Consider the following 21744-nt stretch of genomic DNA (forward strand, 5'->3'; position numbering starts at 1 on the left):
AAGGTTTTTATAAAGTGGTCCTTGTTTACTGGCTGGGACTTTTGCAGTTAGTCTCAGACATGTCACGCATTGAGGATAAGGCTTAGACTATATAAGCTGAGAGGGTAGAGAGAGAGTGCATGTGAGGCCCCTTGTTTCTTTCTAGTGGGTTTGCATTTGATGGTCCATAGAAATTCATAATAACCAGTGGCTAAGATTTGATGATCCATAGAATTAGATATTTGCACCGCGTTGCATTCAGGTTTAGCCCCTGGTTTTGGTTTTTGTTGCCCTTTCGAGTTTCGAGTTTTGATTCCACAATAAAGGAAAAAACAAAAACAAAAGCCCCTCGTTCTTACACACGCATTATATGCTGTCTTTCATGCACGTTTCACTGGTCGTCAGATTCTTCCACCGTCCACCACCATTGACAGAAGGTTAAAACTAATCTAATTTTTGCATTACTTCTAATCCAGATTGAGATGCTCACAGTCACATAAAAGCTTCCATCGCCTCAAGCCCATGTGTTCATTGCTTGGACAATTTGGCAGCAACTAACTATAAAGCAATGAATTCTCAATGCATAATCTAAACAGATGGGTGCCACGCCAATTGTTGGGTTTTCGGGAAAGATTTATTTATTTGAGTCTAATGATTGGCACCATTCATGAATAATGCAGAGAGAGTGAGAGAGAGAGAGAGAGTGCAACCAAACCCACCCACCCCACTCATCAAGTTGTGCACAAAGAGTTCTGACTATGTTTTTATTTCTGGATGGCGAGTGGGCTTGCCATAAAATTAGCATTTTACACAAGACAATGTGCCAAATGTCTTGCATCAACAGACACCTTATATCAATATGACAAAGAGATCCGAATATATATTTTGCCAAGCATATAATCCAAAACTTAGGCTTTTAAGCATAATAAATTTCCCTTATTTCCCAATCTCTTGTTCATCATCTGCCTGATGTGAGAAATTCACAAATCTAATTCATTTGGGGGCTATGATCTATATGAATATTATCCTTATAATATGTTAAGAAGTTTCTATTTATCCCCTACATAGACACATAGTCAAGTCAAACCATGGAAAATAGAATTACTTGCACAACATAGATGAAAGAGGAAGAGGCAAGATACATAAATTTTTGGAAAAAAAGAAGAGGAGGAAATATAGAAGAAAACTACTCTATACATATTTACAATATTCCATATGGTGGCAAGTAGGCAGGGCAGTATTGCCAACGGCAAAAACAATTTGCAACAAATGGAATCAAACCCCACTTCTTTCTGTGTTCTCTCCATTTGACTGCTCAAGTCAAGAAGGGTAGCTCCCTTGGCTCTTAGTCGACATCCGCTTGAGAAACTCATAGGTAGTGACCATGGTTGTAGCAGACATTGACATTGAAGCCCACCTAGGCCCTAGCCCTCTGTAACAAGCAGCAAACCCACCTTCCCTCACCAAATTCCTCACAGTCTGCATTATGGTCAGTGGTCTTCTTTGCCCATTTTCTTCTGCATCCAAAACTTGCAGCCGGGTCTTGACGGTATCCAGTGGCATGGTGATCAGAGCAGAAACCCCACTAGCCATGGCTGCACTCAACCCCTGCACTGCCAGCATTGCCCTGCAATCAGGCCTATTGGCTGAGCCACTCTCATCTTTCTTACACATATAGCAACCAAAACCACCCCAAATGAGCCTATGTGCAACAGAGTAAGAAGCCCACCAAACCGCATTCGAGGGTGCATAAGTCAGTGTTGATATCCCAAATCCCCTATACAATCCTCTCAGCCCATCTGCATGTACAATTTTCCTAAAAGCATCAAGACCATTGCTGTACTTATATGAACTCACATTGGGGAGGATGTTTTTGCTGCTGGTGCTGCAGCCCTGAACCATAAGTCTCTGGCTCACAACATCAATTGGGGTCCAAACTAATTGGGCAGCCATGGCTGAGCTCAACCCTGCAGCAGCATTAGCTATAGCCATTGCTGTAGTATCTGAAAAGCCTAATCTAACAGTTACAGTCCCAACATTACTCTTGGTAACTTCAAGCGCTGTCATGTAAAGTGCTCTAGCAGGAATGGTTCCCATGAGAGAGGTACCAAAACCTCTGTAAAACCCTCTAGGACCTTCATGGCGCATCATAGCACAAGACATCTTCAGGCAAGAAATTTGAGTGGGTGAAACTTGTTGACGGGTTTTTAAGACCACAATCGGATAAAGAGCAGCTGAAACACCAGAAAACAAAGCAGCACCCAGAAAGAAAAACTTGGACTTGTCAAGCATATGCCAATCTATATCAGCTGGGATATGAATTTCTGATGCCGAATCTTTCTCGGCCGCCCTCAAGCTCATCCTCGCCACCTTTATAATCAATTAAAGATCCAAAATCCCTCTTTACCAAAGTAACTATTAGAACAAATTTTTGTATAAAACTAGCTAGTTCTACTTAGCTGAGCTGAAAAAAAGTCTCAACCCAATAATAAATAGCAAAGCGAAAAAGAAATACAGGATGGGAAATGAAGTAAAAATGCAATCTTGGAACTTTACAAGTGGACTATTACTAAGACTTTCTTTGACGCCAAAGAAAAAGTTAAAGTTAAGAACTTTGAAAGCTATTGGACTAATTGGTATAAGGGTTTTGTTGGGTGCTGGGTTTTTTCCTCTTGCGCAACCAGATTAGGGACCGTACGTGGATCACCATAAATGGGTGGAACATTTCTTCATGTAAAAACCCCAATCAGTAGTGATGGTTCTTACCAGCTGAGGAAGATCATCAGGGCTCATCATCATCTTCAAAACTTCATCTCTGCAAAAGCAACGGCGGAGATGGAACGAAGCCCCCAGCTGCGAAAATCTAAAGTGAGAGAGAGTGAAGAGTCTCACAGAAAGCGAAGTGGATTGAGCAGAAGGATTGAGGAGAGAGAGGGTGAAAGAGAGGGCTTTGAAGGCGAGACAGAGAGGACAAGATTTATGGAGTGTAGTGAGGGTTTTTCGGATCGATAAAATCGGACACGTGTCGGTTATCATTTCGAGGACTTTCCAAGATATTAACCGGGTTAGGGTTTGGTTAGAGCCGCTGCTGACTGTGTTTTGGGTGATCCACTTTTAACAAATATGGGTTGAACTGTGGGCTTGCAGTCGTGGATCCATCAAAGCTTCAATGAAAACTAGGTTCTATATATATTTAAATCATTTTTTGGACAAATGGAGATAGGAGTTTTTTTTTCTTTTTTCTTTTTTCTATCTTTAGATACGAAATTCTTAACATGCTGTCCTTTTTTCTTTAATATTTATTGATTTGACCCCACTTCTTTACATAGCCACCTTAATCAGTAAAATTCGCAGGAGTTGATTTTTCACTTACATTTCTTTTTGCTTTTTAATATTTTTAATTAATTTTGTTCTTTTTTGTTCTTTCTCATTACTATTCTACCATTACCCTATAATTCTCTTTAATAAACATGTACAATCACTTACTAATATTATGAAAGAATAAAAATCTGACACTATTAGAACAAGTCCAGCGCTTGCATGAAACCGGGCAGGAGGCCCCCCAGTCAAGCCCAGCACGCCTCCAGCGCGAGAGAAGAAGCCCGGGCAAGCCCTGGGTCCCACCAACCCAGGCAAGCCCACGGGCAGATCTTGCTTGGGCAACATGATGCAATGTTGACATCATAATGACATCAGCAAAAAAAAAAAAAAGTAAAAAAAAAAACCAAAAATTTCAGAATTTTTTTTATAAATACCTAGGCATATTCTTTACTTCCCACACCAAAAACTCTATACAAATTCATCTCCTCATATCTCATGTGAATAGTATTTGCCTTTGTCCTAGCCTTCATGGGTGGAACCAACTGTGAGGGTCTTTTTGTTCCAGCAGCCAGACGAATGGGCTTGGGCTGCTGTAAAGGATGAGCAGATGTGTGAAATTGCCCCCTTTGTGTCCGAGTTTGAAGATTAAGCCCCAAAGATGTCTCGAAAGGGTGATGACGCCTTAGGAAACTCTTTGGTTACCTTCACCAATGAAAACAACAACAAATTACAGATAAATCTTCTAGCTTTGCATGAGAAGATTATGGTATGGGAGCAAAATTATTATGGGTTTAGCACTTGAGGAGAGAGAGCTGTGAGTTCCTATGAGAGACAGAGGTTTTAAGGGAAAGAGAAAGGGATTCTAAGGAGGTTTGATGAAGGGGGAGAAGAATGGTGAAGAATTGTGGGTAATCTTAGCAGTTTCCGGCAGCTTGACAGTGACTCTGTCAAAGCTATGCCAATCTGCCAGAACAGGGGAAATAGGGGAAATAGGCAAGGATAGCACGAAAATTACTGGGTTTGCATGTGAGAGAGGAAGCTTGCTCTCTGAAGGTTGTGGGTTGTCTTGTGTTGGGTAGAAGAGGCCCTATTTATAGCTGCTGGGGTTTGTTCTTCTCCAAGAAACCCTAATGGTTTCTTCCTGTTGAGGCCCAAAAAATCCAAGGCTAGGCCCAAATATAATCTCAGCCCAATGCTATACCTTATCGAGAAGAAACCCGATTTGGGCACGCAAAAGTTCGTCATATGCTTTTGCACACATGCCACGCCAAGCAAATAAGCAACATGCCACGCTACAAGCTTAAGTGGGCCCAAGCCACGCGAATGTCTGGGGCTTGCTGAGCGGGTTGTGGTATGGATGGTTACGAGTATTCATGAGGCCCATTGATGGTCCAATGAGTGGAAGTTTTGGGCTACTTAGGAGCACCAAAACTCAAGCTCATTCCTTGAGCCCAAACATATGGGTAAGCATGAGAGAGAAAACCCAATAGCCCATCACCTTAAGAAAAGGCCCACAACACTTGAAGAAATCCCACATCAACTAAAACTTCCAGCTACTTGAGCAAACTCACAAGCTGCTGGAAACAAAACAGCCCAACGTCTTATATCCAACATCGTGGAAATATCCAGCATCTTTCTTAAAACCAGATCGAAGCCAAACCACCAAAACCAAGCAAAACCATGTGCTGATGGAATCACCTTTTGACCAGCACCCTTACCCATTCTTTCCTCTTCAAGCTTTGGTGAGAAAACAAGAAACAAAAGTGGGTGGCTCCTCACCCACATGGAGAAGTCCTGCTGCTTGAGGACCTTGGAACCCCAAAAAGCTGTGTGCCTATGGTTTCAGGCTAAGGAAGTTTCACCAAACAAGATTAAATGGAAGAAAGTGAAGAGAAAAAGGAGGGAAGCTTGACAAAATTAAGGGTTTCCAGCGCCTATAAAAGGAGGCACTTTCTACCCAACAAAACAACTCACCTTGGTTGCTGCAAGCCTCCCAGCAACCATGAGAATCGATCGAAGGCAAGCATCCCCTTTGGAATCCTTCAATTTCATGCTTTGTTCTTCCATCTTCTTCCTCCCTCTCTCTCTCTCTCTCATAACAGACATCCATTGAGCAAGCTTCCCTCTCATCTTCAAAACCTAGCAATTTCGTGCACTATTCATCATTCTTCCCCATTTTCCCTACTGGCAGAACTGTTCCAGTGCTTGATAGAGCTTTCGTCAAGCTGCCGGAAAATCACTTAAGCCACCCATTGCCCTCTCCTTGTCTCATTCTCCCTCTTTTCAGCCAAACCCTCGTCAGATCCTTTCTTCCCTTGCCTTAAAAACTCTGTTTTTCATAGGAAATCACAGCTCTTTCTCTCTCTCATGCTAAACTCACGAATGCTCAGCTCCCATGCCACAAGCCTCTCATGCCAAGCCACAATATTTACATGCAAGCAACTATTAGTCTCGTTGGTGAAGAAGACCAAGGTGTTTCCTAAGGCTCAGCTACCCTTTCGAAGTACACTTGGGGTTTGATTCTCGAACTCAGACACAAGGGGTGATTCCAGCCATTTGCTCTTTACAGAAGCCCAGGCCCATTCGTCAAGCTGCTGGAAGAAAAAGACCCCTACACTTCCCAATCTAGCTAAGCTTTCCTCTCCCTTTCTTCTCTTCCTTCTTGACTTACCTCATGGTGGCAAAGTCAACTCTGCCCAATCCCACAAAATCAGAGATTTTTGAGAGCTTAATGCTTCTTCCCGCTGCTGCTTCAGAGGGGAGCTTCCATTTTCATCCATCTTCTTTCTCCTCTTTCTTCCTCTTTCCATGGCCAAATCTGATGAAGGAAAGAAAATGGGTGCGCCTGCTGGTTTAAGGGATGGCATCCTTCCTTGCGTGCCAAAATCCCTTGGTCTCTTGGATGCTGTCACTTGGAACTTGTTCCTTAGCCTCCCAACAGCCCTTTACATGTGGATTCCCCAAGCCCCTGCGTGATTTTGTCTTTCAGCCGAATGCCAAAGCTGGTGTTGCTTTTTTATTCTAATTATATAGGCTTTTTAAGACAACCACATGATCTATCTAATGGATGAGATGACTTTATCAAATGTTGGGCTTTTTGGTTGGCTTATTCTAATTGGAGCAATGGGCTATTTTGGTTGGGCTACTACAATTGAAGCAATGGGCTATTTTCCCTCTTGTGCTTACCCACGTTTGGGCCTAAAAATGGGCTTGAGTCCCGAGGCCCCAAGCGACCCGAGACTTCCATTTCTCGACCCATCGATGGGCCCCATGACAACTCGTTACCATCCATACCACAACCCACTCAAGCAAGCCCCGAGCATTGGAGTGGCTTTTGGGCCCACTTAAGCTTGTAGTGCGATTGGGTGTGGGATAATAATTTCCCGCTTGGCATGACATGTTGCTTGGCACGCTTTTAATCATTATGCTTGATGGGATAATTAGCATGGATTTGCAAAGCTAATGCATTTTATAATCTTAATCTTGATTCTTAGCATGACGGATTATTTATTTGGCATGGCATGCAGGGTGTGGCTTGTGCATGGCAGACTTTTGTGTATTCCAAATCGGGTCTTTTTCCAATAATATATCGTCTTGGGCTAGGAATTTATTCGGGCCCAACCATGGATTTTTTGGGCCTCAACACCAACTAAGGCAAGGCTGCCACTATTCACATGAATAGTGGCAGCCCTTGCCTTAGCCTTCATGGGTGGACTTGCTCTTATGCATACATTGCTCTCTGCATATCTAAGCTCCTAATGACGGTTTAGTTAGTGGCATTCTTTGGTTCTTCTACCATATTTATATGTTAGCTCAAAAAATTTATTATCTATTAACTACAACAAAGATAAATAATACTCACATACTTGATTTAAAAAAACTAAGAATTTGAACTACAAATACTCACATTTCTATCCATTTTTCAAATATTTTTTATGTTTTATGTTTTATTTTATGTTAACTTTTCTTAATTTCAGTTATCAAAACCTTAATGTAGGGTAAGGGTAGTCTAGGAAAGATAAAGAACATTAAAAAATATTAAAAAGTAAAAGGGAATGTAAGTGGAGAAAAAGGGAGTGGAAAATCACCTCCCTTATTTTTTAGGTAAATAATTTTCTCACTCCCTTTTTATCCACCTACACTCCTTTTTATTTAGAAAAATGAATTGTAAGTGGATAAAAAGGGAGTGGGAAAATCAGTCCTCATTTTTTATCTTACTAACCATAATCACCACTACATAAACCTCCACTTATAGACGGAGCTCCAGGTTTCCTTCTTTTGGCCCAAGTCATATCACAAGGCATATTGCTTTTCGGATAAGACATGTATTGGGTTTGGCCCAAGGCTGCAATTTCTTACCCAACTTGTCTTTCACTCAGAAAAATTTGAGTGCAACAAGGATATCACTTAATAATGCTATGATACGAAAGTTATCACGCCTATTATAGCGTTATTGATTAGGGATAGTAAAACAATATTATTCTTATTTCAAAGAAGTATCCACACTTGATCAATTCTACTACTGAGTCATAGGCCCATAGGCCCCGTCAATGGAAACTAATTATGACCACATCACAATTGGCCCAGGCAAACTCACATTACTTCTAATCTTTCATCAGTTTAAGTGCATTTGTAGTATGATTAATTTTAGACACACATGAATCATGACGATTTTATGTGTCTTTTAACCATTCGAATTTCAATTTCCTTGTATATCGTTGTTTTCAAGTTGGCGTTTCCCCACCCAGCAACTTTTTGTTGGCTTAGTCATGGTATTTCATCTCTTGTGCAAAACTTACATTATTTTATTTGTCACACTTTTCATAAGAACTTAAAATATCATATTAATGTGAATTAGAAAACCCGTCCTACCTAAAATGGGACCCAGAAAAGAAAAGGTTTCTAGATGAAACCACTGCTCTACCTGTGTTGTGTTGACTAAAACCAGGTCAAATTTGGAGGACCTGGAAGGAAGGAGGGTCTATAAAAATATAAAAAATTACGAAAAATGTATGAAAAACGTTGTTCGGACCATTGATCTCCCCTCTCTGGCATCGTCAACTGACGGCGTCTGTCAATTGCAGGTTATCTATCGCCGTCTCCGTCTTTTTTTCCGTTAATAACATTTCTCTTTCGCACGCAAACATCACAGGGGGAGAAAATGAAGCTGCTTAGATTATTGGACGACCAGAAAGAAGAAGAGGCAAAACAGAGAGAGAAAACCATGGAAAAAGAGTTGCAGCAAGCAGCCATGCGAGGCTCTGTACCTGCTCTCCTAGAACTACTCACAGAAGACCCTCAAATCCTCAACAAAACCAACCCATCTCTCTCAGACACGCCCTTGCACATCGCCTCCCTTCTGGGTCACTCTGCTTTCGCCAAAGAATTACTGAGTCGGAGGCCCGAACTCGCCGCCGCGTTGAATTCTCACGGCTCTTCGCCGCTTCACCTGGCGGCGGCAAAAGGGTCCGTGGAAATAGTGAAGTATTTGGCGCTGGTCAACCCAGATCTGTGTTTGGTCTGGGATCGCGATGGGTTGACTCCCCTGCATCTGGGTGTGATCAAGGGCAGAGTTGGGGTGGTGGCTGAGTTGGCCCGGGTCAGACCGGAGGTGATTCGGATGTTGACTCACGGAGGCGAGAGTGGGTTCCACTTGTGTGTGAAGCATCACAGGTTGGAGGTGTTGAAGGTTTTGGTGGAATGTATTGGGAGAGACGATGAGTTTGTGAATTGGAGAGATGGTGATGGCAACACAGTCTTACATGTGGCTGTGGCCAAGAAACAACTAGAGGTACACAAAGTCTTTACCTTTTTGTGGAAAGATTTAGTCTTTTGTGAATTCTAAATTAGTCATTTCATGGGCATGAACAGAGCTGTATAAATGTTACATAGCTGTAGGTAGCTCAATTGATTGTTAACAAATTTAAACAGTGAAGAAAAACAATCTACCCAGGTCACATTTATGTTGTTAATTGTCTTACCCTTTCAAGCATTTTTGCCTCAAATGTGATCAGCTGCAATGCTTGACATGACCTTGTTTCTTATAGTTTCATTTCAATTCTAATTTATGATTTGTTTTATTATGATACATTGCTTACTAGAAATTTCATTCCTTTGTTTTGAGAAGAAATGGTGTCAATTTTTGTGCAGGTTATAACTTATTTGCTCACTTATACGAAGATCGACGTAAGTGCCCAAAATGCAAATGGGTTCACTGCATTGGACGTCTTATCTCATAGTTCCAGAGATTTACGAGACTTGGGAATCAAAGAGTCCCTCCAAAGAGCTGGAGCTCAAAGAATGAACAAGAACGCAGCCATTATATATCATCTGGAACTGGATACATTGCAATCATCGAACTCGATTTCAATGCAACCACTGATGTCAAAGAAAATGAGTATGGTGGTTAAGAAGCAGCAGCATATTGATTGGTTGGGCAGGAAACGAAGCTCATTGATGGTTGTGTCTTCCCTAATCGCTACAGTGGCATTTCAGTCTGCAATATCACCACCCGGTGGAGTTTGGCAGGATGACTATTTGACAGATTCCAATGGCAATCCGGTGGAGCGTCCACACAAGGCTGGGCAGTCAGTGATGGCCTACACACAGCCTACCCAATATGGACAGTTCATGATCTTCTGCACCATTTCCTTCCTTTCATCTCTGAGCATAATTCTGCTACTTGTGAGCGGATTGCCGCTGAAGCGGCGGAGGTGGATGTGGCTGCAGATGGTGACCATGTGGATCGCAATCACTGCGCTAACAGGGACGTATTTCATTGGACTGATATTCACGACGCCAGGGCAGAACAGGAATTATCTGTATCATGTGACCCAAGTTTCTGTGCTCATATGGATGGCCCTGATGGGGACTGTGTTTATCGGAAATGTGATAAGGTCGATCATCTGGCTTCTGAGAAAGCATGGATACATGAAGCCGAAAGAAATAGATGCTTCACTCTATGTAGACTACGAGGACAATGACGACCTTTGAATATGTAGATTGTTTTCTCAATTTTGTGGCAATATCAATTTATTTTGTGAAATACTTCATTGAAATGTGGAGATATATATATATATCTCCTGTAAATTCTGGTACTATCTCATATATAAAGGGAAATAGTTGAATTTTAAGGCTTATGTGTATATGTGCTGTGTTTTTGTTGCTCTTTTTTATTTGTTTTAAAAATGAAGGTAATGCATACAAGGTTAGTTAGTCAGAGCAGTGAGTTCCGCCTCTTACACTCGAGTTCAAATTCCTCCCAAATAGAAAACAGGAAATTTAAATGATTTATCTTTGGATTTTTTAAAATTAGAAAAGGATTAATTTTGCACTAGAACCTTCTTCACTATTCCGGATAGGAAAATGCTAGACTTACCACTTTTTTCATACCACATTCATACCACCTCTCTAATAGAGGTGGGCCCCATTGTATTGGTGGGCTCCACCTCTATTAGAGAGGTGGTATAAATGTGGTGTGAAAAATGTGGTAAGCCTAGCATTACCCTTCTGGATATAAAGAGACAACTGCCAGCTTTTCTTTGTAGGCTCTAGAATTCTCTCACATTTTCTCGTTATTTCCTTAACTACTTTATAAATGCGCCACTCTCATCCTTCATCTTCCATACTAGTTGATTGTCTGCTGCCTGATATATTTGAGTATCTGAGTCTCTCAAACAGTTTGCGTTCAACATGGATTTGAGAAACGCGGGCAATTTCTTCGCGGTCTTGGAAGACATGCTAGACTTGGCAGAGCAAGAGCCCGAAAAGTCCCGAAACAACAACAGAAACAACAACCACCCGTCTCGGGCGTACGTCCGAGACGCGAAAGCGATGGCGGCGACGCCAGCGGACGTGGTGGAGTACCCGAACGCGTACGTGTTCGTGGTGGACATGCCGGGAATCGAGGCGGGAGAAATTAAAGTGCAGGTGGAGAACGACAACGTTTTGGTGCTGAGCGGGGAGCGAAGGCGGGAGGAAGAGATCAAGGAGAGTGGGGTTAAGTACGTGAGGATGGAGAGGAGGGTTGGGAAGTTCATGAGGAAGTTTGTGCTGCCAGAGAATGCCAATTTGGATGCGATTTCGGCGGTGGCTAAAGATGGGGTGCTCACTGTGAGGGTGGAGAAGCTGCCTCCGCCGGAGCCCAAGAGGCCCAAGACCATCCACGTCAATGTTGCTTGAAAATCATTCGTCAGTTCAGTCAGTGACTCAGTGTAGAATGAAACTTGATGTCATTGGTGTTGGGTTTTTCTTTTGGGAAAGAACATGTGTGTATCAACTTTGAATAAATTCGAAGTTTGTTTGTGTTGTTTGTCTGTTTGTCTTTTTCTTTTGATTTTTGTATCGTGAGATAGATTTTTGTTGGGTACTGAAAACTTTTGTGGGTTTTTCTTGAGAACAAACCCAGCTTGTTTATCATTTCATCGCACTTCTCCAAATCCTTGCATCCCTTCCTTACCACCTCCTAATACCCAAACTACCACGAAAGCAATCGAATCACTCAAATCAATTACACAATCCACGAAGATCCACCCTGTCGCCGAATTTGAAATCTGAGCTCTTCTGATTCGCCTCCTCTAAGCTCAAACTCTGTTTCTCGCTGGGTTGAGAAGTTGCAGAGAAAAGGAGAGAGAGAGAGAGAGAGAGATGGGTTAGGGTGAAAGTGCAATATTGCCCCTGCACGCACGCAGCACGTTGAAACTAACGGAATATTCCAATTGGTCAAAAACTAACGGAATATCTCAATTGGTCTTGATTTGCTGAGTGACCAAAATATGATGATAAAAATCGGAAAATTGAAAGTTGAGTGACCAAAATTAAATTCGATCCTAATTCGAGTGACCAAAATTGTAATTATTACCCCTTAAATAAATAAGAAGGCTTGCATTTCAAATAGACAATTACACATTCATTAATGCCAGACATTCTGGAACTACTACTACTACCAGCTAAGTTAGTTGGGAACTTATATATATCATGTGTTTTCTATCATTCCTTTTTCATTTCCTTGTTATTTACAATAGGACAAACGAATAGAGAATGATTATATATATTATAATAAACTTTGGAGAAAGGTTGTGTAGGCTTGCCACATCCTCAGCTCATGCATTTTGTATTAGGCGATGGCATGGCCACGCGGATCCCAAATCTCCCTCTGAGCAACCACGTAGCAGGCTTACAGACAAAAAACACCGATACCTGCTCTGCTCTCATCACTTCACAAAAAGTAGAGCTAGAGATCTGGCGTCACCCTCACACCTCTTCCTCCCATTTCTTCCAAATCTACAGACACTTGTCAATGCCTAAACCAAAGATTGTCTTTGTAATTAGCAAGCAATTACATAACTCCAAAAACTTGCGCGCCAATCTGTCACTCTAAGAACAATGACAGCTAGACTACCCTGACAGATGTACAACCAAAACTACACCGCTTCACATTTTCCTCACTTCAAGTTCAACCTAGCTGTATAAAACCAAAGAAAATCTCATATATTGATCCAAGCTTTTCTTTTCATTTTGATATATAATATCATGAGTATGGAGGTGAGCCTGAGAAACATGGGGTTCGAGCCAAACCTGCTCGAGACCCTGCACGACCTACTGGACTTCTCCGACGAGCAGAACCAGTCGAGCCACCATGCGCCTTCGCGCCAGTACGTGCGCGAGACCAAGGCCATGGCTGCCACGCCAGCCGACATCAAGGAGACTCAAAACGCCTATATTTTTGTGGTGGACGTGCCCGGGCTGAGGCCGGATATGGTCAACGTTCAAGTTGAGGACGACAACGTGCTGGTGGTGAGCGGGGAGAGGAGGAGAGAAAAGGAGAGGGATCAGGGGATTAAGTATTTGAGGATGGAGAGGAGGCTTGGCAAGTACCTCAAGAAGTTTGTGCTGCCTGAAAATGCTGATATTGAGAAGATCTCTGCCGAGTGTCAGGACGGGGTGTTGAATGTGACTGTGGCGAAGAAGCCGCCGCCTGAGCCTAAGAAGCCCAAGACTATTCAGGTCCAAATAAGCAGCGGCCAAGGCAGCGGTCAGGACAAACAAATCGGCCAAGGCGGTGGTCAGGGCGGCGAAGGAGGACATGGAGGTGATCAAGGCGGCGGGCAGGGAGGCCAAGGTGGTGGACAAGGGGGCCAACATGGCAGTCAAGGTGGACAAGGTGGGGGCCAAGACAGGTAAGGGCAAGGAGGGCAAGGCGGGCTGGGCTCTGATGGGCGTGCATGAATTTTGTGGGGCAGTAACTGAAGATGGTACATGTTCCATGTATATGTAAATAAAGCTGCGTGCATGCATATATGGTTCTCTGTTTGGGGTTCCGTCATGTGTAATTATCGTATGCTTTGGTCGTGTCTCTTTTGTTTTGCTGCTTGTTTGAATAAGAAGAGTGGAAGGTTGTAGTTAATCATGGGGCGCATGTACGTCTTGTAATCTTTTTTTTTTTTTTGGGTGTCTTCTTTCTTAATGAGTGAATGTGGATGTCCCTTACTTTTGAAATACACCCTACTTCATCTCTCTCTCTCTCTCTCTCTCTCTCTTTCTCTACACCGAAGAAGATTTCTTCTTCTAGCAATTACTCTAAATTCTTGTCGAAGGTTCATATGCCGAACAACAAATCTGTCTTTGGATTACTCAATTCTTCAACAATTTACACCAAATTTTGTTGGATTCAGAGGAGGCAAATAGCGGGAGAGGTAGAGAGGTATAAAGTAGGGTTTACGCAGAGGGTCGGGGAGGGAGCTACTGGGTAGTGGTGGAGAATTGGTGTTGGAAGATGCATGAATTGGTGTTAAAAAAATTATAATTCTATTACTTTTAGAAATTCTAAATTTTTTAGTTATAAAAGAAATTGACCGAAATAAACTGCAGATAGTTAATAGTAGAAATTAAAAGTTCAAGTGGTACGTAATTTCGTACATGCCTAAAAATTCATGTGTTTATTTTTACTACTAGTAGTAGTGGAACTGCACCAATTATCCATCGGGCTGGTGCTTCTCTTTTCCAGAAGATTTTTTCGCCAAATAAAAAGCATAATGTTTTCGTACGTTTACCGTAATGACCAATGTGACCCTGACTCTACTAAACCTTCCACAACGTTCTAGACGCATATAGAATAAGCAAGCGAACCTACTGGAACCTCCTTACTTCATTCCACGTGTCTCCAGAACCTTCCATTTCCTCTCGCCGCTAAGCCAGGTGGTTCCTCAATTTATCTCCTCTATAAATTCCCACAACCCCCGCCTTTCTTCTCCATCACAGCAACAAAAATTCAGAGTTCAAACAAAGCACTAAGCAAGCACAAATTCAAAGCGTGAATTCCAGCCAGCAGGAAGAGAAACATGGACGTGAGAATCGCGGGTTTGGATTCCCCACTCTTCTCCACACTGCAGCACATGATGGACTTCGCGGACGAGCCTGAGAAATCGTTCAACGCCCCCACCCGCACCTACGTCCGCGACGCCAAGGCCATGGCCTCCACGCCGGCGGACGTCAAGGAGTATCCCAACTCCTACGTCTTCGTCGTGGACATGCCAGGCCTCAAGTCCGGAGACATCAAGGTCCAGGTGGAGGACGACAATGTGCTTCTGGTATCCGGCGAGAGGAAGAGGGCGGAGGAGAAGGAGGGGGCTAAGTATGTCAGGATGGAGAGGAGAGTCGGCAAGTTTATGAGGAAGTTTGTACTGCCTGAGAATGCTAATGTGGAAGCCATTTCTGCTGTTTGCCAAGATGGGGTCCTGACTGTGACTGTGGAGAAGCTGCCTCCGCCTGAGCCAAAGAAGCCCAAGACCATTGAGGTCAAGATTGCTTGAGGAGTTTTCTCTGAGATCTGGGTTTATGAGCTTCATTATGATTATAGCTTATGATAAGGGCATGGGTAGGTTTTAAGGCCTTTTGGTAATAGTCCGATGTGTTTCATTTTCTTGTTTGTTTGTGTTCTGGTGTGCTAATCTTTTGCATTTTCTGATCAGTTGTGATGTGCGGTTTTTATCAATGAAGCATATGTTTGTAATATTTCTTCTTCAATCTCTGTTTTTTCTTTTTCCTTTTTTTAAATTTTGTGTGGCATTTTAGTCACAAAATCTGAAAACAAGCCACTAAGGGTCTAAAATGGTGCTTAATTAACAAAATAAAGCTTTTAAAAGTGAGGGCAGACCGTTTAACAACAATCGCAATGACTACAATTACGCCGACTCAAATGCGCATGTGCAAACATTTTAAACAGATTGAGATGAGCTCCCACATAACTTCTCTTTGCCGTCGAAGCTCTGTGAGTGTGTCCGTCGGTGACGTTAGGTTTCTCTGATCGATTCCCAGAGCTCCTCCTGACAAACAGAGCAATGAAGAAGCCTTCTTTGTCTTCCTTGGGATCAGTCCGAAGCAAGCATTCAGCTGCAAGCCAAGAAAAAAGTGAAAAGTGAAAATCTGATCATTTTTATCAACATATTTATTTGTGTAGGTTTAAAATTTTACTAACCGCCCTCGACAACCGGGAGACCACGGCGGTGCCATTCTGGGAAGGGAGTTTCTAGTTGAAAACCATTGGATGCAGCAAGTGGTAGAACAGATTTAACAACATCTTCATTTTCAACTTGGTTGACAGAGCATGTACTGTAAACAACTCTCTCCACATCCGGAACTGGTAAAAGTGGTATACGCATCCATTGATATCATTGAATACTCACAGATTATCAACCACTGGATTGTTGAGTCTTTGGAATTAATGGAAACTAAAAACCATGAGGCAACATCTGATAGAGAAACAAACTTACAAGATAAAGCGTGAGCTAGAGCTTTTCTCTGGAAGGCCGCAAGCTTGTTCAGTCTTTCTATGCTGGTAAAATCAGCAGCTTGACCTATGTATTTTAGAAAACAAAGAATTAAACTAATTTGCAAAAACAAAAGGAACTTAGACTTTTACACTGAATAAACTTCCTTTCTCGTTATTGGATGAGACTTCTGTCCTAAACTTCTGCCAGAGGCGTATAAACACTCTCAGATGGTGCAGACTGTCATTATATTTCAGCACGGTGAATTTCAAGCAATTACAGACTTAAGGAGCTATCTAACCGTAGAAGTTACCTGGAGCAGAAGATGGGAGCAAATGATCTAATCTTACAGAAGCAGTCCCAGATCCAGAGCAGGAAGGATCTAAGAGAATGGCGCGCACCTGTAATATTGAATTTGGTTGTAAGCATGCATGGGCGATGTTAAGAAACATGTAATTGCAACTAAGAGGAGAAGAGTGACAGAGGATTGGAAGTTATTTTATATCTTACCTTGGAATATGGAGGATCTTCTGGGTTTAAGTCTAAGAAATCTCCATGCAAAACCTTAATATCTACCGTCCAGGTTAAGTCAAATGTCATATTATATTAAGTTGATAATGCAACAGCAAACATGAGGAAGTATCATATTTCATATTACTCAAGTCATAGAAATGGGAAATCTCATGCAACAGTAAGATTTCTGTAATTCCACTACTTCCAACAAGAAATAAGAGAGTAAAATGAAAATAAACAAATAATATAGGCAGAAGGATACTAGAAGCACCAGAGAGTCTGATAGTCTCTTTTAAACGTTTAACCCTTTCTTCATTCAGCTCACATGCTATGACCTTTCCCTTTCCTCTCATAAGAGCTGCAATGTGTACAGTTTTGTTTCCAGGAGCTGAGCATGCATCGAGAACCTTCAAGGAAAATCAGCTTTAGTAGGAATAAAACTGTTGTATCAATCTCGAATTCTCAACCCCAATCCTAGCTAGAAACATAACAAAAAATTGCTGACAGCGACCTAAGTGCACAGTAATTACTGATGTACAAACTTTACCGACCTCCCATTCTGGTTTTGGAGCAAGGGCTGCTGCCACCATAGAGCTTGCCTTTCCCTATGTAATAAAATGATCAACAGATGAATGAGAAATTTCTATCACAGCTAAGACACATATTTTTCAATGGCACAGAACCATCAGTGTTGTGCCTCAACAAATAAGAACCAGATGACATCAAGGTTGGTTGAAAATTTTATAAGAAAACTACTCTTGCAAAAGATTATTGAAATTCTTACTTGCATAAAGACATTTCCATTCTTTATTAGATGATGATCATGAAGATCACTACCCGGTGGAAGAACCAACAAGTCAGGAACCAGGTCATCCTTTTGAACCTATATGTAAGAAAACCATAAGAGAAAAAGTGTTTCAGTAACACAATGATTAAATTACAGAAGGCTAGCACATGAAAAACTCAATCATAAGATTACTTCTAATGTGTAACAAACAACATCCTTTAGAACATAATCACATTCTATCAAAAAACTCAACCATAAAAGTTCCTGAAATACCTTGAATTGCTTCTGTAATTCAAGTACGGCAGTCTCAACATCCATTTTCAGAGTATTCACACGAACATAACGAGGATTTGAAATATCTGCAACAGAAATTAGTGTTAGAACAAAAACTAATTTCCTAATTTTTGGTCCACATACTAACAGTTTAAACTCTTAGGTACATGGCAAACCAACAAATCAGTATTCTACTGCCCAATACCATAATCCCCATTGGTATTTCACAAAATACAAAATTGCAAATCAACATAATTTATTTCCATCAGTTTCACTCTAGTAGCCCTACAACTGAAGAGTAGGCTCAACAAGATGAATGTAAAAATAATAATGTGAAGCCAAACACACACATACACACCAGGTATATCATAAAGAGCTATCAACTCTTCCACACTCTTCACTTTTTTCTTCACTAAAAGCCGCGCTAGAGCAGCCTGCAGAGCCTCTTTGCGACGCATGAGAAACTTCTCCGCATCCCCAACCGCTGATGAACTCACCTTTAGATTTCAAATTCACAGTTCATATAAAAAATTACAACCACGGCATGAAATTAGTAGCACAAAAGCTCATGCTGTATAAAAGACAGCCTAAAAGACATTACCTGGCCAAAAAGAATATCATAGGTGACTATGTATACTAACTCGTCTTGCTTCTGCAATACCACAAGTAACCATTTCAGTGCTTAAAATGCTAGCCAAACTAATAAACAAATACATAAATAAACAATAAATGAATTTCTAATTTCCATGGATAACAGAGAACGTGTTCTTCTTATACCTTCCACTTGCTATTCAATACGTCGGCGGCCTTCAACACGTCTTGGATTATCAAAAGATCTGAAAGCAGATAAAGGCAGAAAATCAATTTTCTCTGCGGCCAAACAGAACCGAAGCTATGAAAATGTGTGCATTTCTGAACTTGGCGAGGGTGGTGAACTTACACTTTAGGGTTTGACAGATCAAAGCAAACGTGCCCTTCTTGTTCCTCACTGAGGGACCGTAAACGAGCGTCTTAATGGAGCCGACGGACTGGCGCTTGGCGTCTCCTTGGAGAACGAGCTTCAATACCTTCGCCGCCTCTCTCCTAGCGAAGTAAGCCGACCTCTCCATGCTTAAGTGACGCCGGTTATCCGATTTCTCGGCGGCTGCAGACGGCGGGGTCGCTCTGTGCTTTCGGCGCGCCATGGCGTCACGGTAAGAGCACAGTAAACACAGAAAGGGGCAGTGACAAGAAAGCACTGACAGTATATGTTTTCCAGCGAACGACGTCGTTGGGTACCTATTCGTTTACTTTTACGGTAGCAGGGTACCTACTCGTTTGTTGGGTTCTAACTGCCCTAATGTAGCGGTTGATTTAAAATGAGATTTTCTATTTAAATCCCGTAATTTTCTTTGTTCACTTTAATACTCAAATAATTAAGCTATAAGTTTTATTATTGTGTAAAAAGACAAAAAAGGTCATCCAACTTAATAATTAGCCCTAGTACATATATACACACATCCCACACCCCACCACTCTTCATATCAAGTTTTAGAAAAATACAAACTCTTCTACATTCTATTGCATGATTACTCTTCTATTTTAAAGACATAGAAAATTGACGAGCCTGTCTCTTTACATATGCGTGGGAGTTGATGGAAAGGCTTGTTGATTATTAACTCAATAATACCCAAGTGTTGGAATTCCAGTTACAGTTCTTGGAGAGAGATAAAGTTGTTCTCTTTCTCTAGAAAGTATTAAATAATTTCGGGTTTAGGGTTCTATTTGTTTGTGTTTTTTTTGCTGGGAACAAAGAAAATTGTATGGTTTAAATAGAAAATCTCTTTTATTTCTTATTTTTTCAGTTTGAGGTGTATTTAAGGGTAATTTAGGAAGATAGTGGGGTTTTCTTAGAAATTGTGAAAATTTAAATTAAAAGATGGGGTGAACTTAGAACATAGAGTGAACTAAAAGAAGTGTGGGGTTTAAATAGAAAATCTCTTTAAAATTAAAGAATAAAATGTAATACGGACTAAGAGAAGTGTTGATAAGAACATTTACTGTTACACCTGTCCTATAATGACTTCACCTCTTTCAATATCAATTGTATCAACAAAAGAAAAACTATTCTAATGTATAGGAAGGTGTCAAACTTCGATACAAGGGGACAAATTCACCCTTGCAACTGTTTTGTTTTTTTTTTTCCTTCGTACAGCTCCCACTAAATTGTATGAAAAATTTGTGTTTCAACGGTATTGCGTAGCTGCCGAACTTGATCTTGACATGATGAGATTCCAAAGACTGAAATGAAACTGATGGGAAGGTAGAAAGGGTTGGTTTGCTCGACCTTTGAAAGCTGTGTTAATGAGTGGACCCTTTAACAACGGCACTGGAAGTTACCAACAAACTTCCTTTGGTTAATCGTTTCGTAAAGGCCTGCCGGGCTGTCCTGATCCTAATTTGAAAGGACTATCAGCTTTTTGTTAAATTCTTGTTGACGGATTGATTGAAATTGAACAATGGGTCTCAATGACTTAGCTTGAGACGTTTGTAAGGGGAGAAATACTAAAATCAGACTGATAGGTAACATTGACTCAAAGAAAAAAGAAAAAAAAGGAAAACCCATCTCCAAGACTGATTTTTAATGAAATGCCATCCCATGTTAGAAAAATTCATTTGTTGTGTTGTGCTTCGAATAAAAGCAAAAACACTTATGAGCAAAGGTAAAGTGCTTCCTATAAAAACACTTCCTTTACGGGCCTAGCATGTGCTTGTAAGTTGTATTGAAAGAGCAAACAACGTGTGGACAGGACACAAACAAACAGGCGTAACAAATGTAACATGAAATGTCAAAATTTAAGAGCTCTGCAATAATGCAAATATAAGATTATGTGGTACACAGAACCAGCGTATCACGCCTCAACTCACCATCACAATTGACTTGAATTATTTACTCAAATGTGAAGATGAATAGGCGTTGGTCTAAGCACGAGACCCTCAAGTTAAAAGTCACACAAATCAAATTTAAGTCTTCCCTCAAGTCATCCTTTGCCATGCCCCACTACTGTACTATTACTCTCTCTCTCTCTCTCTCTCTGGACTTGGTTTTGGCCTAATTCATATATTCAGATGTCTACGTGGCACTTCTACTTAGCATCAGCATTGAAGCTTCCCATCATTGCTTAGGAAGGTCAGGATGAAGCCCCCTTCTGAGCCATGGAGACGATGATATATGTATGATATCAACATGCAGTTTGGTCACAAAGTTATGTGCTAAAAGGCATTCACCGCATTTTTAGTAGCTAAATTGATGTCTAACAGAAACAACTTTAGTGCACAAGAGTCACCTGAGAATGACTTTTCCGACCAGTCCAATTTCGAGTTTTCCGAGTACTTGATGATTGGTCAGTGGCTAGATGAAGATCATCCGACTTCCATGGCTTCGGAGACCGTCCAGAATTCAGGGTATCAAGCAAATGAAGTTGACGAGTCTCGTGGAAGTAGCAGCCAACTTGGAGGGTCTAATAGCAGTATGCATATAAAATAAAACTACTTGTTAATTCTTCTTTTTGTTCTATAATCTCTATCTCTCATCTCATGCTCGAGTCATTTGGTTGTGTTTGTGTTAGCAGGAGAGAATGAAAGCGGCAGCGTACGGGAGAGGCAGGAAGTTAGAGAAAGAGTTGCATTCAAAACAAAATCAGAGGTTGAAATATTGGATGATGGTTTCAAGTGGAGGAAGTACGGTAAAAAAATGGTGAAGAACAGCCCAAATCCAAGGTAAAAATAAAGCAAGATTGATCGAATATAGATGTGATTTTAGACATGTTTCATCTGGTCTGAGCATGTTATGTTTGGTTGCAGGAATTACTACAAGTGTTCAGTTGAAGGCTGCCCTGTGAAAAAAAGAGTAGAAAGAGATAGAGATGATCCAAGGTTTGTAATTACAACGTATGAGGGCGTTCATAACCATATGAGCCTCTAATTTTGTGTCATGAAGCATTTTTGGCTTCCCTTGTAACATGATTTTCAATAATACAGGCACCAAAAGTTTTTCCAAATTTTGTTCACAAACTGATGTGAACAAAGCGACTGCCCTAACCAACCAAACAAAAAAAACAAAAA

The 21744-nt window shown here is 41.3% G+C and overlaps 7 protein-coding genes across 8 annotated transcripts; 5 read left to right on the forward strand and 2 right to left on the reverse strand.

Annotated features, from left to right (window-relative positions):
• Positions 1-1055: 1055 nt before the first annotated feature.
• Positions 1056-2942, reverse strand: LOC110765544 (uncharacterized). Its single transcript, XM_021968685.2, has one exon. It carries the CDS (start codon positions 2338-2340, stop codon positions 1300-1302), a length of 1041 nt encoding a protein of 346 aa, XP_021824377.1. The 5' UTR covers positions 2341-2942; the 3' UTR covers positions 1056-1299.
• Positions 2943-8316: 5374 nt separating this feature from the next.
• On the forward strand, positions 8317-10433 carry LOC110765555 (ankyrin repeat-containing protein BDA1-like). Its single transcript, XM_021968695.2, has 2 exons — positions 8317-9091; positions 9451-10433. Exons 1-2 carry the CDS (start codon positions 8462-8464, stop codon positions 10291-10293), a joined length of 1473 nt encoding a protein of 490 aa, XP_021824387.2. The 5' UTR covers positions 8317-8461; the 3' UTR covers positions 10294-10433.
• A 420-nt stretch (positions 10434-10853) lies between these two features.
• On the forward strand, positions 10854-11611 carry LOC110765566 (17.6 kDa class II heat shock protein-like). The gene has a single exon (XM_021968707.2). The coding sequence runs from the start codon at positions 10993-10995 to the stop codon at positions 11479-11481; it is 489 nt and encodes a 162-aa protein (XP_021824399.1). The 5' UTR covers positions 10854-10992; the 3' UTR covers positions 11482-11611.
• A 1181-nt stretch (positions 11612-12792) lies between these two features.
• Positions 12793-13815, forward strand: LOC110765574 (17.1 kDa class II heat shock protein-like). Its single transcript, XM_021968719.2, has one exon. It carries the CDS (start codon positions 12832-12834, stop codon positions 13480-13482), a length of 651 nt encoding a protein of 216 aa, XP_021824411.1. The 5' UTR covers positions 12793-12831; the 3' UTR covers positions 13483-13815.
• A 713-nt stretch (positions 13816-14528) lies between these two features.
• Positions 14529-15310, forward strand: LOC110765593 (17.1 kDa class II heat shock protein). The gene has a single exon (XM_021968740.2). It carries the CDS (start codon positions 14640-14642, stop codon positions 15108-15110), a length of 471 nt encoding a protein of 156 aa, XP_021824432.1. The 5' UTR covers positions 14529-14639; the 3' UTR covers positions 15111-15310.
• An 86-nt stretch (positions 15311-15396) lies between these two features.
• On the reverse strand, positions 15397-18921 carry LOC110765584 (S-adenosyl-L-methionine-dependent methyltransferases superfamily protein). Its single transcript, XM_021968730.2, has 13 exons — positions 18581-18921; positions 18418-18476; positions 18242-18292; positions 17999-18137; positions 17641-17726; positions 17365-17463; positions 17132-17185; positions 16843-16987; positions 16578-16639; positions 16381-16468; positions 16071-16154; positions 15776-15937; positions 15397-15690 (listed from the first exon to the last, which is right to left on the reverse strand). The coding sequence occupies exons 1-13, from the start codon at positions 18822-18824 to the stop codon at positions 15458-15460; spliced, it is 1506 nt and encodes a 501-aa protein (XP_021824422.1). The 5' UTR covers positions 18825-18921; the 3' UTR covers positions 15397-15457.
• Positions 18922-20749: 1828 nt separating this feature from the next.
• Positions 20750-21680, forward strand: WRKY50 (WRKY DNA-binding protein 50). Of its 2 annotated transcripts, none has more exons than XM_021968463.2 (3): positions 20750-21149; positions 21252-21399; positions 21484-21680. In XM_021968463.2, exons 1-3 carry the CDS (start codon positions 20930-20932, stop codon positions 21602-21604), a joined length of 489 nt encoding a protein of 162 aa, XP_021824155.1. In that variant the 5' UTR covers positions 20750-20929; the 3' UTR covers positions 21605-21680. The 2 variants fall into 2 exon arrangements, with proteins under 2 accessions (XP_021824155.1, XP_021824147.1); XM_021968455.2 differs by having other exon boundaries at positions 20797-21149; positions 21249-21399.
• The last annotated feature ends 64 nt before the right edge of the window (positions 21681-21744 follow it).

This window comes from Prunus avium, chromosome 1 (assembly GCF_965620075.1).
Source record: "Prunus avium chromosome 1, drPruAviu1.hap1.1, whole genome shotgun sequence".
In the NCBI taxonomy this organism is placed as follows: domain Eukaryota; kingdom Viridiplantae; phylum Streptophyta; class Magnoliopsida; order Rosales; family Rosaceae; genus Prunus; species Prunus avium.

Bases quoted from the DNA above. Each gene is read 5' to 3' on its own strand.
- LOC110765544 (XM_021968685.2), bottom strand. From the start codon at position 2,340: ATGAGCTTGAGGGCGGCCGAGAAAGATTCGGCATCAGAAATTCATATC.
- LOC110765555 (XM_021968695.2), top strand. From the start codon at position 8,462: ATGAAGCTGCTTAGATTATTGGACGACCAGAAAGAAGAAGAGGCAAAA. The intron at 9,092-9,450 runs GTACACAAAGTC...ATTTTTGTGCAG, and splicing joins TGGCCAAGAAACAACTAGAG to GTTATAACTTATTTGCTCAC.
- LOC110765566 (XM_021968707.2), top strand. From the start codon at position 10,993: ATGGATTTGAGAAACGCGGGCAATTTCTTCGCGGTCTTGGAAGACATG.
- LOC110765574 (XM_021968719.2), top strand. From the start codon at position 12,832: ATGAGTATGGAGGTGAGCCTGAGAAACATGGGGTTCGAGCCAAACCTG.
- LOC110765593 (XM_021968740.2), top strand. From the start codon at position 14,640: ATGGACGTGAGAATCGCGGGTTTGGATTCCCCACTCTTCTCCACACTG.
- LOC110765584 (XM_021968730.2), bottom strand. From the start codon at position 18,824: ATGGCGCGCCGAAAGCACAGAGCGACCCCGCCGTCTGCAGCCGCCGAG. The intron at 18,293-18,417 runs GTATAAGAAGAA...GTGGTATTGCAG, and splicing joins TATTGAATAGCAAGTGGAAG to AAGCAAGACGAGTTAGTATA. The intron at 16,640-16,842 runs GTATCCTTCTGC...CCTGGACGGTAG, and splicing joins CAGACTCTCTGGTGCTTCTA to ATATTAAGGTTTTGCATGGA.
- WRKY50 (XM_021968455.2), top strand. From the start codon at position 20,930: ATGTCTAACAGAAACAACTTTAGTGCACAAGAGTCACCTGAGAATGAC. The intron at 21,150-21,248 runs GTATGCATATAA...TGTTTGTGTTAG, and splicing joins ACTTGGAGGGTCTAATAGCA to CAGGAGAGAATGAAAGCGGC. The intron at 21,400-21,483 runs GTAAAAATAAAG...GTTTGGTTGCAG, and splicing joins AAGAACAGCCCAAATCCAAG to GAATTACTACAAGTGTTCAG.